Source organism: Artemia sp. Qi Xiang Cuo, chromosome 6 (genome assembly GCF_049724085.1).
Source record: "Artemia sp. Qi Xiang Cuo chromosome 6, ASM4972408v1, whole genome shotgun sequence".
Classification (NCBI taxonomy): Eukaryota; Metazoa; Arthropoda; class Branchiopoda; order Anostraca; family Artemiidae; genus Artemia; species Artemia sp. Qi Xiang Cuo.
This window is the reverse complement of record NC_142799.1, coordinates 23628254-23644001: the sequence shown is the minus strand read 5'-3', so window position 1 is coordinate 23644001 and position 15748 is coordinate 23628254. Positions and strand designations below refer to the sequence as shown.

Genomic DNA, 15748 nt, shown 5'->3' with positions numbered 1-15748 from the left:
TTATGTTTAATCGGTAAATTTTATAATTTTGTTTTTAGATTTAGTCTCTGCCCAAGAAAACCGATAGACAACACTAAAAGCTTAAGGCCCGAGCACGGGTCCGATGAAAATTGAAAACCATATGTGGGGCCAAATGTCCACAAAGCTTTGATCGAAAATTTTAATCGGATTACTTTGGGGAAATGAGAGGGGGGATAGGAGGAGGTTCCCTAAGATTTTCTCTAAAATTTAATTGCGTCAGAAGAAAAGAGGAAAATAATAAAAGTAATTGGACCATTGCAAAAGCAACGCTATGTTTAATCAGAAAATTTTACATAGGATTTTTTCTTTACATTTAGACTCTGCCTAAGCGGACCAATAGTCAGCATTAAAAGCTCAAGGCTCGTGCAACGGTCAGACGAAAATTAAGGTACAAATATGGGAGCCAAAGGTCTACAAAGCTGGGCTTTTCGGCTAGTATGTTATACTTTTATCCGATGTTAACATTTTTTAAATATGAAAATGAGTATAAAAGCAATGACTCAATTACATTTGTTTTAACATAAACGTCAATAAAGTATGTAGTCACCTTAATAATTTTTCACAATTAAAAAATGAATCCATTTCAAAATATATTCTAAGTTTTTTCGCACTTCACTTTTCACCTTTTATTGTTATTTTTTTAAATTTTTCTACATTGTATGAGGGCTATTCATTACAGTTATTATTCCAGAAGCTTCGAGCTGACTTTGCGGCAATATTTGTAATGATGATGAAGACTTACTAATTCCAACAGTTAGGGTCATGTTTAAATATTCTCATACAAGCCTTAAATCCAGCTTTGAAAAAAGCCTAAGGTGACCAGGAGAAGCTTCCAAATTGGGTGTATTTTTCCGACGCTTCTCAGTGCAGGAGTTCTGACAAGGATAGTATTACATATGACACCTCATGTTCCCCACCTCCTTACCCAAGAGTTAAATTTGAGTGAGGTTTTCAACTATTGAAAATCTGTATTTTAAGGATTATGTTCACTATGTAATTTTTAGGATATTATTTTTCTGCTTTCCTACGATTTTTGTAAATCAAAGAAAAAAGACAATTTTGATATTTTTCCATAAATCACATTCAATTTTATCCATCTGCCAAATTATATTTTAGAAATTTGGTGTAGAAGGGTTCTTAGATTAAAAATGCACTGGAAATTGATTAAAAATCGTTTGTAAAAGTGCGGGTTCCCTATTTTTTAATCAAGTTTAGAATTTTACCAAAGAGAAATTTCAAGTAATATCATAATTATTGCTCGGTGAATGGATAGATCTGCAACTAATGAATCCAATGATATAAGCATTTTGATCTTTTTGTGCAAGTTACAACTGCAAGATCGTCGTAAAACTGCGTTTTTCAGAGTGGACATAAACCTTAAGCATATGTAAGAAATTAAGTAACCAAAAAGTGTGAATGATTATACACTTCAGGAAGTCTGGCATGGGCTTATTATTATTATTTAATTTTAGTGTGAATGCAGCCTTCGTGACGTTAAGAACACTTATACCAACAGAGCCAGCAGACAGAAAACTATCTAAGATTGAAACTCTGAGACTAGCTACAAGCTATATAGCTCACTTGGGAGCTCAACTCTCTGAAGGTATATCAAATTGCCAAGTGTGAATTTTCAAATGTTTTTATTGATAGTTAATTATCATTGTAAAGCCTTACCTAGTGCTGATTTCCCAGCTCTTACTCATGCAAATACACCAAGCATCCTTTTTTTTTAGCAATAGGGTCGAGGTAGTTTCCCTTAGTTCTGTTATTGCGTGTTTTATTTGTGACTTCGGATGTTTCACTGTGGAACTACCAGACGCTACGTAGGCTATACACTTCTTTGCTATTACTATACATCATAAACATATATGTATATGTCCGTGTGTGTGCATTTAGAAACATATTTTAACAAAACTGTCTATTGAGAAAAAATTCCCATCTGAAGCTGATTCAGAAATGGTAATTATTATTTCGACTAATTTTAATGGTAAAAATTTTTGTTGTAAAACAAATATATAAATCTCCTCGAAAACGGCGTCGCATCAAAATTAAAACTGCACCATTAGAACCACCATATTCAGCCCTATGCAGAAAAATTACAATTCCTACTTTAAACGACAAGGAAAAGCAGTCTGTTTCATTGGCAGCGCAATAATGCTGCCTAAGTAAAGAACGATGTTGGCACAACGTATTGTTTATTGATTTTCTTTTCTTTTAGACCAGGGCACTTCGTATCAAAGGAGTGCTCGTAGAAATTTCGAAAAAGGCCCATTCGATTGGAAATTAGAAGGGATTGTGCCCTTTTTAATAGCCGAAAGTGATTGGAAGGCAACTAACATCCCTTCCACGCCCACCATTCCCCATAACACATCCAATCAAAATTTTAGTAGTCGAAAGATCTGGAAATTATGTCTTCAAGGGAACTCCCCCACAGCCCTCAGGGCAAGGGTTGCAAGTTATGCCCTGGGGGCATGTAAGGGTTTTTATTGAAAGTGTTTGTCGTAGAAATTTCAAAAAGGGCTCATTCAATTGGAAATTGAGATGGCCAGTGCCCTTATTAATAGACAAAAGGGATCAGAGGGCGAATGCCCCCCCTACACTCATCATTTCCCCAAACCCTTCCAATCAACATTTTTATATAACCATTTTGTTGAACGTAGTTTAAGTGTCTTGAAATTATATCTTTGAGTATGATATACCCCCCCCCCCCACACACACACACACTCCTTAGGGCTAGTGTTGTAAGTTATGGCCTGGGGGCGTATAAGGTTTTTATAGAAAACGTTGCCGTAAAAAACTTCAAAAAGGACTCATTCAACTGGAAATTGAAAGGAATATTGCCCTTTTTAATAGTTGAAACTAACCAGAGGGAGAATCACCCCCCCCCCCCACGCCCATTATTTCCCAAAACATCTCCGATCAACATTCTGATATAGCCATTTTGTTCAACAAAGTTCAAAGGTCTGGAAATTATGTCTTTGAGGATGACAACCCTCCCCCTATAGCCCTCAGGACAGTGCATAAGGCATAATGTTCTTATAGAAATTTTTGTCGTAGAAGCTTCATAAAAGGTTCAAGTTAAGAGCGCTGCCTAAGTAAAGAGCGATGCTGGCACAATGTATTATTTTATATAATTTTTTTTCTGGTTTGTTTCTTTTAGATTTTTGGTACCGTATGTTTCTTTTAGACCAGGGCACTTCATATCGAAGGATTTGTCGTAGAAACTTAGAAAAGGGCTCATTTGATTGGAAATTGGAAGGGCTTGTGCTCTTTTTAATAGTCGAAAGTGATTGGAAGGTAACTAACTCACCTTCCACGCCCTCATCCCCCCCCCCGTTTTCCCAAACACATCCAATCAAAATTTTGAGATAGCCATTTTGTTCAATGTAGTTGAAAGATCTGGAAATTATATCTTCGAGGAGGATACTCCCCCCACAGCCCTTAGGGCAAGGGTTTCAAGTTATGCCCTGGGGAGCATATAAGGTTTTTATAGAAAGTTTTGTCGAAGAAACTTCAAAAAGGGCTCATTATATTGGAAATTGAAAGGGCTATTGCCCTTGTTAATAGTTGAAAGTGATCAGAGGGAGAATAAGTCCCCCCCACGCCCATCATTTCCCCAAACATCTTCTGTCAACATTTTAATACGGCCATTTTGTTCACCAATACTGTAAGGTCTGGAAATTATGTCTGAGGATGACAGTCTTCCTCCTATAGCCCTCAGGACAATGCATAAGGTTTTTATAGAAAGTTTTGTCGTAGAAGCTTCAAAAAGGGCTCAAGTTAAGAGCGCTGCCCAAGTAAAGAACGATGCTGGCACAAGGGCTAAGGTTGTAAGTTATGGCCTGAGGGCATATAAGGTATTTATAGAAAATGTTGTCGTAAAAAAAACTTCAAAAGGACTCATTCCATTGGAAATTGAAAGGGCTAGTGTCCTTTTTAATAGTAGAAAGTGATTGGAGGGCAACTAACCCCCTCTCAAGCCCACCATTTCCCCAACCACATCCAAGCAAAATTTTGATATAGAAATTTTGTTCAGCGTAGTTGAAAGTTCTGAAAATTAGGTATTTGAGGATGACACCCCCCCTTCCCTCCCCTTAGCCCTCAGGGCAAGGGTTGTAAGTTATGCCTTGGGGCATATAAGGTTTTTATAGAAAGCGTTGTCGTAAAAACTTCAAATGGGCCCATTCGATTGAAAATTGAAAGGGTTACACCACTTTTTAATAGTTGAAAGCGATTGGAGGGTAACTAACCCCCCTCTCACACTCACCACATCCCCAAACACAAGCAGTCAAAATTTTGAGATATCCATTTTGTTCAACGTAGTTGAAAGTTCTGGAAATTAGGTCTTTGAGGATGATAGCCCACTCAGAGCCCTCAGGACAAAGGTTGTAAGTTTTGCCCTAGGGGCACATAAGGCTTTTATAGAAAGCGTTGTCGTAGAAACTTCAAAAAGGGCTCATTTGATTGGAAATTGAAAGGGCTAGTGCCCCTTTTAATAGCCGAAAGTGATTGGAGTGCAACTAACCCCCCTCTCACACAAACCGTTTCCCCAGACACATCCAATCAAAATTTTGAGATGGCCATTTTGTTCAACGTAGCTGAAAGTTCTGGAAATTATGTCTTTGAGGATGACATACCCCCCACACCCCTCAGGTGTTCCCCAGGGGCATACAGTGTTTTTATAGATAGTGTTGTAGTAAGAACTTCAAAAAGGGCTCATTCAATTGGAAATTGAAAGGGAGTGCCCTCTTTAATAGTAGAAAGTGATTGGAGGGCAACTCACGCCCATCATTTGCCCAAACCCCTACAATGAAAATTTTGAGATAGCCATTTTGCTCAACGTAGTTGAAAGTTCTGGAAATTATGTCTTTGAGACTGACCCCCCCCCCCCATATCCCTCAGGGTAAGAATTTAAGTTATGCCCTGGGGGCACATAAGGTTTTTATAGAAAGCGTTGTCGTAGAAACTTCAAAAAGGGCTCATTCGATTGGAAATTTAAAGGGCTAGTGCTCTTTTTAATAGTTGAAAATGATTGGAGGGCAACTAACCTTCCTCTCAGGCCCACTATTTCCCCAAACTTCCAATCAAAATTTTGAGATAGCCATTTTTTTCAACGTAGTTGAAAGCTCTGGAAATTATGTTTTTGAGGATGACACCCTCCCCCACATCCCTCGGGGTAAGTGGTGTAAGTTATGCCCTGGGGTCATATAAGGTTTTTATAGAAAACGTTGTTGTAGAAACTCCAAAAAAGGCTCATTCGATTGGAAATTGAAAGGGCTAGTGCCCCTTTTAATAGTCGAAAGTGATTGAAGGGCAACTAACCCTCCTCTCACGCCACCATTTCCCCAAACACATCCAATCAAAATTTTGAGACACCCATTTTGTTCAACGTAATTTAAAGTAATTTAAAGGACACTCGCCCACAACCCTCATGGCAAGGGTTGTAAGTTATGCCCTGGGGGCATATAAGGTTCTTGTAGGAAGTGTTGTCATAGAAACTTCAAAAAGGGCTAATTTGATTGGGAATTGAAAGGGGCTATTGCCATTTTTAATAGTATAAAGTAATCAAAGGGAGAATCCCCCCACGCCTATCATTTCCCCAAACATTTCCGATCAACTTTATTCAGGTCTCTGCTCCAAGCTCTAAAAGTTATGGTAAGACCGCCAAGACCATTCCAAATAGTTTGGCCACACAAACTAAAAAACTTTATAATGGACGAGACAGAGCGATCTTTTAGAGTATATCCTTCGTTGCATATACTCCGCTTTTCCCAGAATTTTTCTTTTTAACTGTAAAGAAAAAAATGCCTTAATTGTCTTTTTAACCGAAGGTTTCAACCCGAGATTTTTACCAAACCGACTTAAAATCTTTCACTGAAAAAGTTTAACAAAACTTTAATAGACACTCATTTAGTTTTCAAAATTATTATAAAGTAAATTAGCTCCTTAACAGTTAGTTTTTGACCTCTGTTGTGTAAAGATTGTTGCTAGGCTTACGCAAGTTAGATATAAGTGTATTTCTCGTATTTAGTGTTTTATTACATTAAGGGTATATTTTTGGTATTTAGTGCATGTTCCACTTCAAGGGTATAGTTGGTATGTGTTGTTTTAAGTACTTGTTTCTGCCTTCTTTTCTATTCAAGGAAGTCCATCACCATGACCAAAAACCTACCAGCCAATGAGAGGCTACTTTGGGGGTCATGGAACCAGAATTGTATGCTTGGGCCTTGGAAGATAAGAAGGGGGAAAAGACAACTTTTGGACTGTTCAGCTTTGGAACCAACAGTGACAGGTGGTTAGAGGAAAACCGCTGGGAGAGTTCGAGCAACTTCCACCTTTCTATAAAGTACGGTGCGCTGGGAGAGTTTAACAATAACATCCACATCAACTGCCGTCGGAGAGTTCCAGCAACCTCCACTAGCCAACTATAGACGGTGAGCTTGGAAAGTGCAGCAGCCACTTCCAAATCAACGGTGCCAGCCGGTGCAAGTTGACTATAGCTCGGATTCTCTACGGCTTCAAGAAGACTGTTCACGAGTGTACTCTAGTATTGTATTTTGTCTATTAGTTTATTAAAGTAGTTTTAGCAACATCTTGAGTAGATACGAATCCTGCCTACCACGCTACCCAAGGTCTTGTCCTCGTGGAGGCTTGATCAACCCCCACTGGGGACCAATAAGACGGTATATCTTTAGAGAAATACACCATACTTCACAGTTGTCTTATTTGTATATAAGTTAAGTATGGCCGTAGCTGCCCCATGAGGATTAATTAGCTTTAACTTTAAATAATAACAATAAATTTTGATTTATTGAAGCCTTTTATTCAATGAATTATCTGTATTGAGTAGGCTGCTAAATTCCATACATTGAAGGCTATCTACGATCTACTCTTGATAAAAATATTTTCCACGAACCTTTGTTAGACAAAATACACTTCGTCTTTCTAGTTATTCCCTAGTTAATCAAGTAAACACCCCTCCCACCAAAAGGGAACACTTGAACCACTAATCAATTTTTGGCCGTTACCCTTAAGCAGGGCCGTACCCGAATTTTTTCTTCGGGGGAGAAGTCACCAAAATGAAGAGTATGGTATTTACTTCCGTGTAATTGCGTCTAATAGCTTCAAATAAGGGTTTTTCAGTCTCATTTTTAAGACTAATTTACGAGGCTTAGAGATATTTCAGGGAAGGGGATAAATCAGCTAATCCTTCTTTCCTGGACCTGGCCTTCCCCCGAAGTCAAATATTGAAATGCCAATTTTCTGGGTCTGATAATATTTATTACACCTTGAGACGGTCTTAGCTTTCTTTTTATATGGTTATTTATCCCTTTTCTGCTGCAGAACTTAGAAGTAGATATGTGAAATTTCTGAATTTTATTTCAGGAACGTGTGAGCAGCCCTGCTTAAGGCCTTTACAACTGAAACCAGGAGAGCCAGCAAAACCAGTCTGCACTTTTTGTATATCCAGCTTAAAAAGATTGGTAAGTACTGTATCTTTTATTCCGTAGTCACCTAACTGACTGGTGTACTGACTCCCTAAATATTAAATATGTAGGAGTACTGCGCTAGGCTCCACTGCAAACGCACTGGGAACCCTGCCTGGTGAGTATAAGCACGGCACGTGCCTAAGATACATTTGAGGGTTGGGAATCATTTGAGGATATCAAATGCATGACAGAATAATGAGGAATCGACAAAGTAACGGTTCTGTATAGAATGAAATACCCCGTTAGGATGAGTAATTGATACGGATCAGGATGAGACAATAAAATCCCTGTGTGCTTTAAGAGAGAACGTTTTAATACCGAGAATTGTAACATACATAATGTCTTGGCTTTCACTATACTATGAAATTATTTAGACATTGTTTTTATGCTTTCTTAGCATTATTTGTAATGACGCATTCAAAAATTGGGCTAAACGATCCATATTAAAGGATGTCAAATAGTGTCCTTAATTCTGCTTAAAACAGATCTTAAACACAGCAAAACAACTAAAGCAGCAAGAAGGAAGTTTTTTCGGGAGGGGGGGCGTGAGGGAGGGCCATGCTATCTTTCCCTGAGTTACAAAAACACACAATTAAGTGCTCTTAATTACATAAATGTGAGTCATTTTGTATTGTCGCTCTCTAATCCTAAATGAGCTGGATATTTGTAATATAGAATCCTGGATAGAACTAAGCCTCAAAAATAAGTCCATGTTAGCCGGAAAAATGGAGGGAGGGCATCTTATATTATATTTATTTAAGGGTCTCATTTACTGGTTTAATTTCTATTCGATTTACTTAAATAGCTGTAACAGTTATCAATAGGATCCTCCTACTGTTTCTTAAATTGAAGAAGACAGTTTTTGTTTCCTGTTAATTAGCGGGAGTTCTTTTTTGTTTATATCTATTAATTTTGTTCCACTTTTAAGAAACCCTGTGGTATCAGCCAACTTTATGTAACAACTTATTTCTGAAATGTAAGTTTATAAACATATGTTTGTTTAATGCTTTTTTAGGAACCAAAAAAGCAGTTATTTTGCACGGAGATACATTTTAAATCACATAAAATTCTTGTACATTTAATTTGAAACTTGAGAATGTCTAATATCAATGCCAAATATGCTACAATGATTATGCAAACTGTAAAACGACAGCAATAGTGATCTGAGTTAAGCTTGCAAAACATCTCTTAGACAAATCTGTCGCCAATTTATGACCCATCTCATTGGGGTAGTATAGTACAACAAGGAATATAGCTACCCTGCACGATATATATTCAGATCTTGGTGAAGGTCCACAGACTTTTTTGGTGAACTTTACTTCACTCGGGTAGCGACTTGGGCCTATATATTTATATATATATATATATATATATATATATATATATATATATATATATATATATATATATATATATATATATATATATATATATATATATATATATATATATATATATATATATATATATATATATATATATATATATATATATATATATATATATATATACTTTAAACAGGGAATAATCGTGTATTTACCTATTTATAGATTTTTTCTCATAAAAGGCTTCATTTTTTTTTTTTTTTTTTGAAAATTGGAATCCTGGGATTTTGTGGCCTGAAAAAATGATCTAGTTATGTCATAAGTTTGAGAAAATGAAGTATGACACTTACGGTTAAAAGACATGACAGCAAGCATCAAAACAAGTAAAAACGAAAGTGAAGAGCAAAGAATTTTTCGATTAGAAGACATGCGACAACAAGGATCAGAAGAAATTAAAAATGAAAATAAAGAACATAGAATCATGCGTGTAGAAGACATGTGACAGCGATTATCAGTACGAGTCGAAAATCAAAATGGAGAAGAATGTTAGAAGAAGGTTAGAAGACAAGTAAAATAGAATCAGAACGAGTCAAAAATGGAAATGAAGGAATACTAGGTTTGAAGAACAATTTTTATGTACTTTTTAGATTCCCATGAAGGTGTTGAAGCACACTTCGGGGATCCTTTAAATTATGGGATCTCTCGCAACCTAATGGATCTCTTGGAAGAAATACTGCAAGACGCAACTATGAAAAAGGTTACAAGAAAATGCGAGATGCGGAAGATGATGTAATTGAACGTGCTGCTTCACTGGGACAATAGCCCCCAAAGTTGCAGCTCATTTTCACTGAGCTAGATGGTGTTGATTATAGACTGTTCAACCCTCCTGCATTTAATAAAGCATACACTGTGCTTATTTTTAATACCGGCCATAGTTTTTTGTCAAATAAAACAGTTGCCTTTGGAAGTATTTAAAAGATGTATCCTCAGAAATAAATATGCGGCTCGATACAGGAAGCATTTGCAAAGTACATCCTGGACCTGGGAAATAGAAATCTTCCCAAAAATAACTTCAATGAAATCGAATTACCGAGAGATATAATTTCCAGTGGTAATTTCATTGAGGAAGTATTTGGAGAATGTCTTTCAAATAAAAATTTCTCTTTAATGAAAGATCACGTTATATTATATAGTTTTTTTTTTAGGTAAACTGGCTTATTGAAATTTCTGGTCACAAGAAAGATCTAAACAGGTGACATCTTTAAGGAAAAATTCAAATTTTCCCAGGGTGGTTATAACGAAACTATGGTGACGCCATAGTATCAAGAAGAAGTTCACATTGTCTGTGGTTAGAAGAAAAGCGACAATGAGAATCAATATATACAAGTCTGCCACATAGCTGTGCCGGGGACCATTGGTGAAGCCGCTAGTCTCCGCTAGCGGCTTCCGGGAAAATTATCCACCGAGTGTTTTCATTGGAAAACACCCTTTTTTGTTATTTTTTATTTAAAAAAAGAAAAAAACAACCCAAAGCACTCTTTGGGTGCCGAGTGTCACTTCATGGTTGTCTTATAAAGTCAAATTTTTACAGACAAATTAAATGTAAAAATTTGCTTATAAGCGAGCCCTTAATTAGCTCTTTATGAAGTCCAAGTGTCCAGCCCAGCCTTTCCGTTCCAAAAATTTCACCCAAATTGCGCTTTTAGTGCACTATGTGGCACTTTATGACGGCCTTGTCGAGTCTAGCCATATAAAAAAAAAAAGATGAGACATAAGATTTATCTTTTATGAGTCCTTAAACAGCTCTCTGTGATGTTACAGTACCTCAATAGCGACAAAGAAAACTAAGAAGACATATCACTGCACCCCATGTAAAAAAAGTGACATTTTCCCGTTGTTCAAAAATCGTATATCGTGCAATTTTTCTGTATAAGGTTTCAACAATTATAATTTAAAGGGTGTACTTTTTGATTTGCTAAGACGCTATTTTCAAATCACATGCAACTGAATGACGCGATGCATGAGCCTGCTTGAATAGTGTGTAGTTCCGCTGAGAGATAATGTCTCCTATAATGCGTTCGGGGGTTGAAAGAAGTGGAAGGGGGATAGGGATATACACTTTAACATTAATGGTAAAGCTGGCAAAGAATCTGAGCTTATTAAACTCACCATCACCCACCCGAAGTGTTTACAATACACCATTGTTGTCCTGCACCGACTCATTGCTGACAGTATTAGTAGAAGCTGAATCCACTGCTTAATTTATGTTTGTGTGATGTGTGTGCATTGCTTATTTATGTATTCTGTAATATTTTTGAATTTAACCGATTATCGTCTTTGCTAAATAGCACAGTTTATATAATTATCCAGTAAGCTTATCGCAGATCATTTCTGGTCTTCATTCTCGGTGCGAACAAAAAGCTCCTCCCATTTATTTCTGCATTAGCGGGTTAGTATGAGAAATGGTTACAACGTGCATTGTTCGTAATTGCCACAGTTCATATAATTATTTTTTTTTCCGCACACGTGCATATTACGAAGTAAAATTTAAGAATCAGGAAATCGAGAGACGTACCTATCAAGGAAAATAAACTAGCAAGTAATTATTTTAGTTTTAGTAGTTTAATTATTTGATTATCTCTTTTTTTTGAACAAAGGGGTAAAAATTTTTAAAATTTGTGTTTGATTATCTCCTTAATGAGTTCCTCAGTACTACAGACAATAAAAATCAAACCAATATCAATAAACATACGTGAAAAGTGGAACTAAATATATTTAATTTAGCTGCAAGTCTACATTCATGCCCACCACGTAATTTCCCTTTCAGAAGAAATTGATAAAACTTTTAAAACTGAAATATCAATGCGAAGCGCCAAATATCATAATCAAATGTCATCGCGTTATGGCATTATTCAAATAGAACTTATTTTTCACTTGATTATCGTCGTAAATTTATTCTTTGTCTTTCTTTCCATTCTTAAACCAATGTTATATTTACCTTTTGCAGTAGTACAGCCCACTAAATATACATTCATATAAATTTATATGCAGTGTTACCGCCATACTAATTATTCTCCTTTCCTTTTTTATTCTTTAATAATAATTTCTGGTCGTTTTGAGTTTGAATTTTTGTAGGCTTCTATTTCTACTGATCTTAAGTTTAATATGGCCTTTACTTTTCTTTAAAAAAAACTTTCTTTTTCGTAAAGTTTTCGTAGCGTATATATATATATATATATATATATATATATATATATATATATATATATATATATATATATATATATATATATATATATATATATATATATATATATGTATATATATATATATATATATATATATATATATATATATATATATATATATATATATATATATATATATTTATATCGGCGCGTACAAACAGCTCCTCTCATTTGATCTGCCATCAGCGGTCCAACTACCCTGGAACACGTATTTTGGCAGAAACTTTCTCAAAATGCCTTTGAAACCAGCTTGAGACTTCGAAACCTATTTTTAATTCCTAAAAACATCTAATAATAACATTACACTACTAACTACCGATTTTCATGTATGTATTGGAATAAATTAATTTAAAATTAGTTTCTTCAAAATTAGTGTTCCAACGTTGAAGCCAAGTTTTGCGTCCAAGAGAAATCTGACTTGTCTACCCGTGAAAAGATCTGATACCGCCTATGTTTATATCTGCAAAAACGTTCTCCGGAGCACTCGCACCCCGGTCCGGGTTTTTATAATGGGTGAGATAGGGAATGATCATACTGGATAATTATATGAACTGTGCTAAATAGTAACATTTTTTCGTTATTGCTTGAAGGAAAATGTCCTATTGAATGCTTAGGGAAGGAACGGGCTATCTTTACTTTTTAATCGTTTGGTACATACCACCCCCATTAGGTGGAAGAGTTCTCATGTGTGTCCCAGGATAGGGACAGCTGGGCTGCTACGTACTCCGTAAACTATTAAGCCAGAATAAGCACGTCCTTAGGTTCAGCGATGTAAGATGGCCAAACTTTAGGTCCCTTATCCAGTTCTGTAAAAACCAGCTTTGTCCAGCTCCCGAATTTGATGTGTTTTATAACGTTATTAAAAATATAATTTGTGTCTATTTTAATTGGTTCTAACAGGCTAATGAAATCAATAAAAGGTAGAGCTCTTACTTTCTTTGGCTCAGAACTAACTTTATAAAGCAACGGAAAGTAGAACAAGAGGAAAAAGTTATTGAAAAGGAATTTCATTCCCTTCTACGTCTTCTTATAGTAACACAAGAACAGATAGTTAAGAAAATCTTAACAGTAAAGGCAGCTCAACTTTCACCCAATTAATTAAGAAATATGATTCAATTAATGGCCCAATCTCTGCTTTGGCTCTTATTTGTGATGGCCCCTTTCAACAAAGAAACTTGATTTTCCCTCAGACTAACGGGTGAAAAATTCGGAAGAGAATCATCAGAATTTTCAGACGTCTTTAAAACACATTTAGGTTTGTGTTTTTAACAAGTTTTTTAACACCCCTTTCCCTACAGGTGGGTTTAGAGGAAACGGGTTGAGGAGGCACTCACCCTGGGTGCAGAAATTTTAGGGGCACAATCATTTTGTAGATTTTAAAATTATATCTTTATTAAAATAAAGTAGAGGTCATAGTTGGCAGTAAGTTACTTACTTAGTGTAATACTTATATAATAGTACTTAGTTATACTTAATACTTACTGCAAATATAAGTAAATTGAAGAGGCAAGACCTGCCACTGCTTTCTGCTGAAGGATAACCCATGCTCATTGACCATTTGGAGGTTTATCCCTCTTGCCCCTTGCCCCCCTCCCAATAAAAAAGCTGAAGCTACGCCCCTGTTATATATATATATATATATATATATATATATATATATATATATATATATATATATATATATATATATATATATATATATATATATATATATATATATATATATATATATATATATATATATATATATATATATATATATATATATATATATTAGTGTAATACTTATATAATAATACTTAATACTTGCTGTAAGTAAAAGCAAATTGAAGAGGCAAGACCTGCCACTGCTTTCTGCTGAAGAATAACCCATGATCATTGACCATTATCAGACTCGGATTGATAATTAATTGTATCAGAAATACATAAACATAAAGAATGGATAGCGGGATTTTAGATTCCATGGCTCTACAACTTTTTTTTATTATTAAAATCTTTACCCAATCCCAAATTTAGTAGGGTATAATACGTCCAACCTTCTATAGACATGTATCAATAAAGCCTTTGTTTTTAAGGATCATTTATACAATTTGTGGCCCTAGATCTTCCCCTGGAACCACATATACGTATCAAGCTATTCCAGAAGAAAACTGTTTATATCTTTTGAGTGTTCTCATTAGTGGTTATCTGGGAATGTTTAACGAATCGTGAAATCGTTCAAAGTAGTTTTTGTTAGAAAGAAATTATTCACGAGCAGTTGAAGGATTCTGTTGTGCAGTAATATGATTCACCCTAATAGTCTCAAAAATAAATTTTAGTATCTATTTAATTACCTTACTTAAACCGTCACCTGTTAGTCTTAAAAGGCAGTGGTAGACAGGAGCGTCCCGAGGCTCATTTCATTGTGTGGCCTTTTTCGTAAATTTTACCAAATCGCTACCTGATTTATGCCAAATTTTCTCCAGAAATCAAGAATTTTGCTCAATTTCAGCCGAATACCAATAACTTTGGGGGGAGGGGTGCCCCACCCCCACCTCCCCTCCCCCTCAGGACGCCCCTGGTGGTAGATAGCTCCAATATATTTTCATCATAGCGTCTCACTGTGGCAAATATCACCATCTAGAAAACGTTTAAGTCTTCTTCGGGCAGTAAGACTTTGAATAAGTGTCAACATATTTTAAAATTCACAAAAACCTTAACCCTTTCGTTATTTATTTTATTGGTTTGAGAAGTTTTGTGTTTCAAAGACATTTGATAAATCTTTTTTTAATGAAAGTAGCAAGCCAAAAAGATTAAAAGCCTTTAATCTACGTGAAAAATTATTTTCCTACTAAAAAGATTGACATGCCTGTTTTTTGAAGAGTTCGCTTTATAATATTAAGCAATTGATATTAGTTCCAGAATTTTAGATATGTATATATATATATATTTATTTTTTTAGCGTTCGAGCAAGCTTGAAGAAATGCCGCCCCGCTACCCAGAGCCAAGCACAGCAACAAGTTTTCAGACAATCCTTTCTTCATCTTCTTCCCCAAGCTTTATTGATTCAGTCACTGATTTCCCCTTTAATCATTTGTCGAATAACAATTATCCCATTAACTTTTCTAATGTATATTTTAAATAATTTTTTTAATATTATTTGGGAGTTGCTTTTCTTACAGAGTGCCTAGTTTAATTAGAGATAATTGTCAAAAGTATTTCCATAGTTTTTAATTGTTATGTTTTACGAGAATAAAATGAGCGATTAATTATTTTCTATATTGTTTTCTCCAAGGATTAATAACAGGCAGAAGAAGTCAACCACATGACGATTCTATATATATAATGGGCATTTTAGTTTGTCATGGTTTTTAAAATATAGTAGGATATAAAAAGTAATGTGCTTACAATATCTGAACCTGCCTTGCCCCTCCCTACCTTTTCCTATAGAACAGAAAGTTGTAAGGCAACTGGTTCGATTATGTTCGTTAAAATAATTTTTGGTTTTGTGAGAATAAAAAAATAGCGACAAATCACTTTCTAAAAGCATTGGCACGAGGAGGATTAACATACAAAAACATCTTAGTTGGTGGTTAGTAAATTATATGTATTCATCTTTTAATCAAGAAGAAGAATAAGTCACCTTATGCATTGGCTGTTTCATTGTTGTATTAGTGTAAAATAA

The 15748-nt window shown here is 35.3% G+C and overlaps 1 protein-coding gene across 2 annotated transcripts in view; it reads left to right on the top strand.

The window, feature by feature from the left end:
• Positions 1-15332, top strand: part of LOC148951007 (transcription factor 15-like) — a 101132-nt gene extending 85800 nt beyond the window's left edge. For both annotated transcript variants that reach the window (XM_089090555.1, XM_089090554.1), the window contains 3 exons: positions 1494-1624; positions 7408-7505; positions 15026-15332. In XM_089090555.1, coding sequence (XP_088946681.1) covers positions 1494-1624; positions 7408-7505; positions 15026-15208 — 412 coding nt within the window. In that variant the 3' untranslated portion in view covers positions 15209-15332. The remainder of the gene's footprint in view (positions 1-1493; positions 1625-7407; positions 7506-15025) is intronic.
• Positions 15333-15748: the final 416 nt, after the last annotated feature.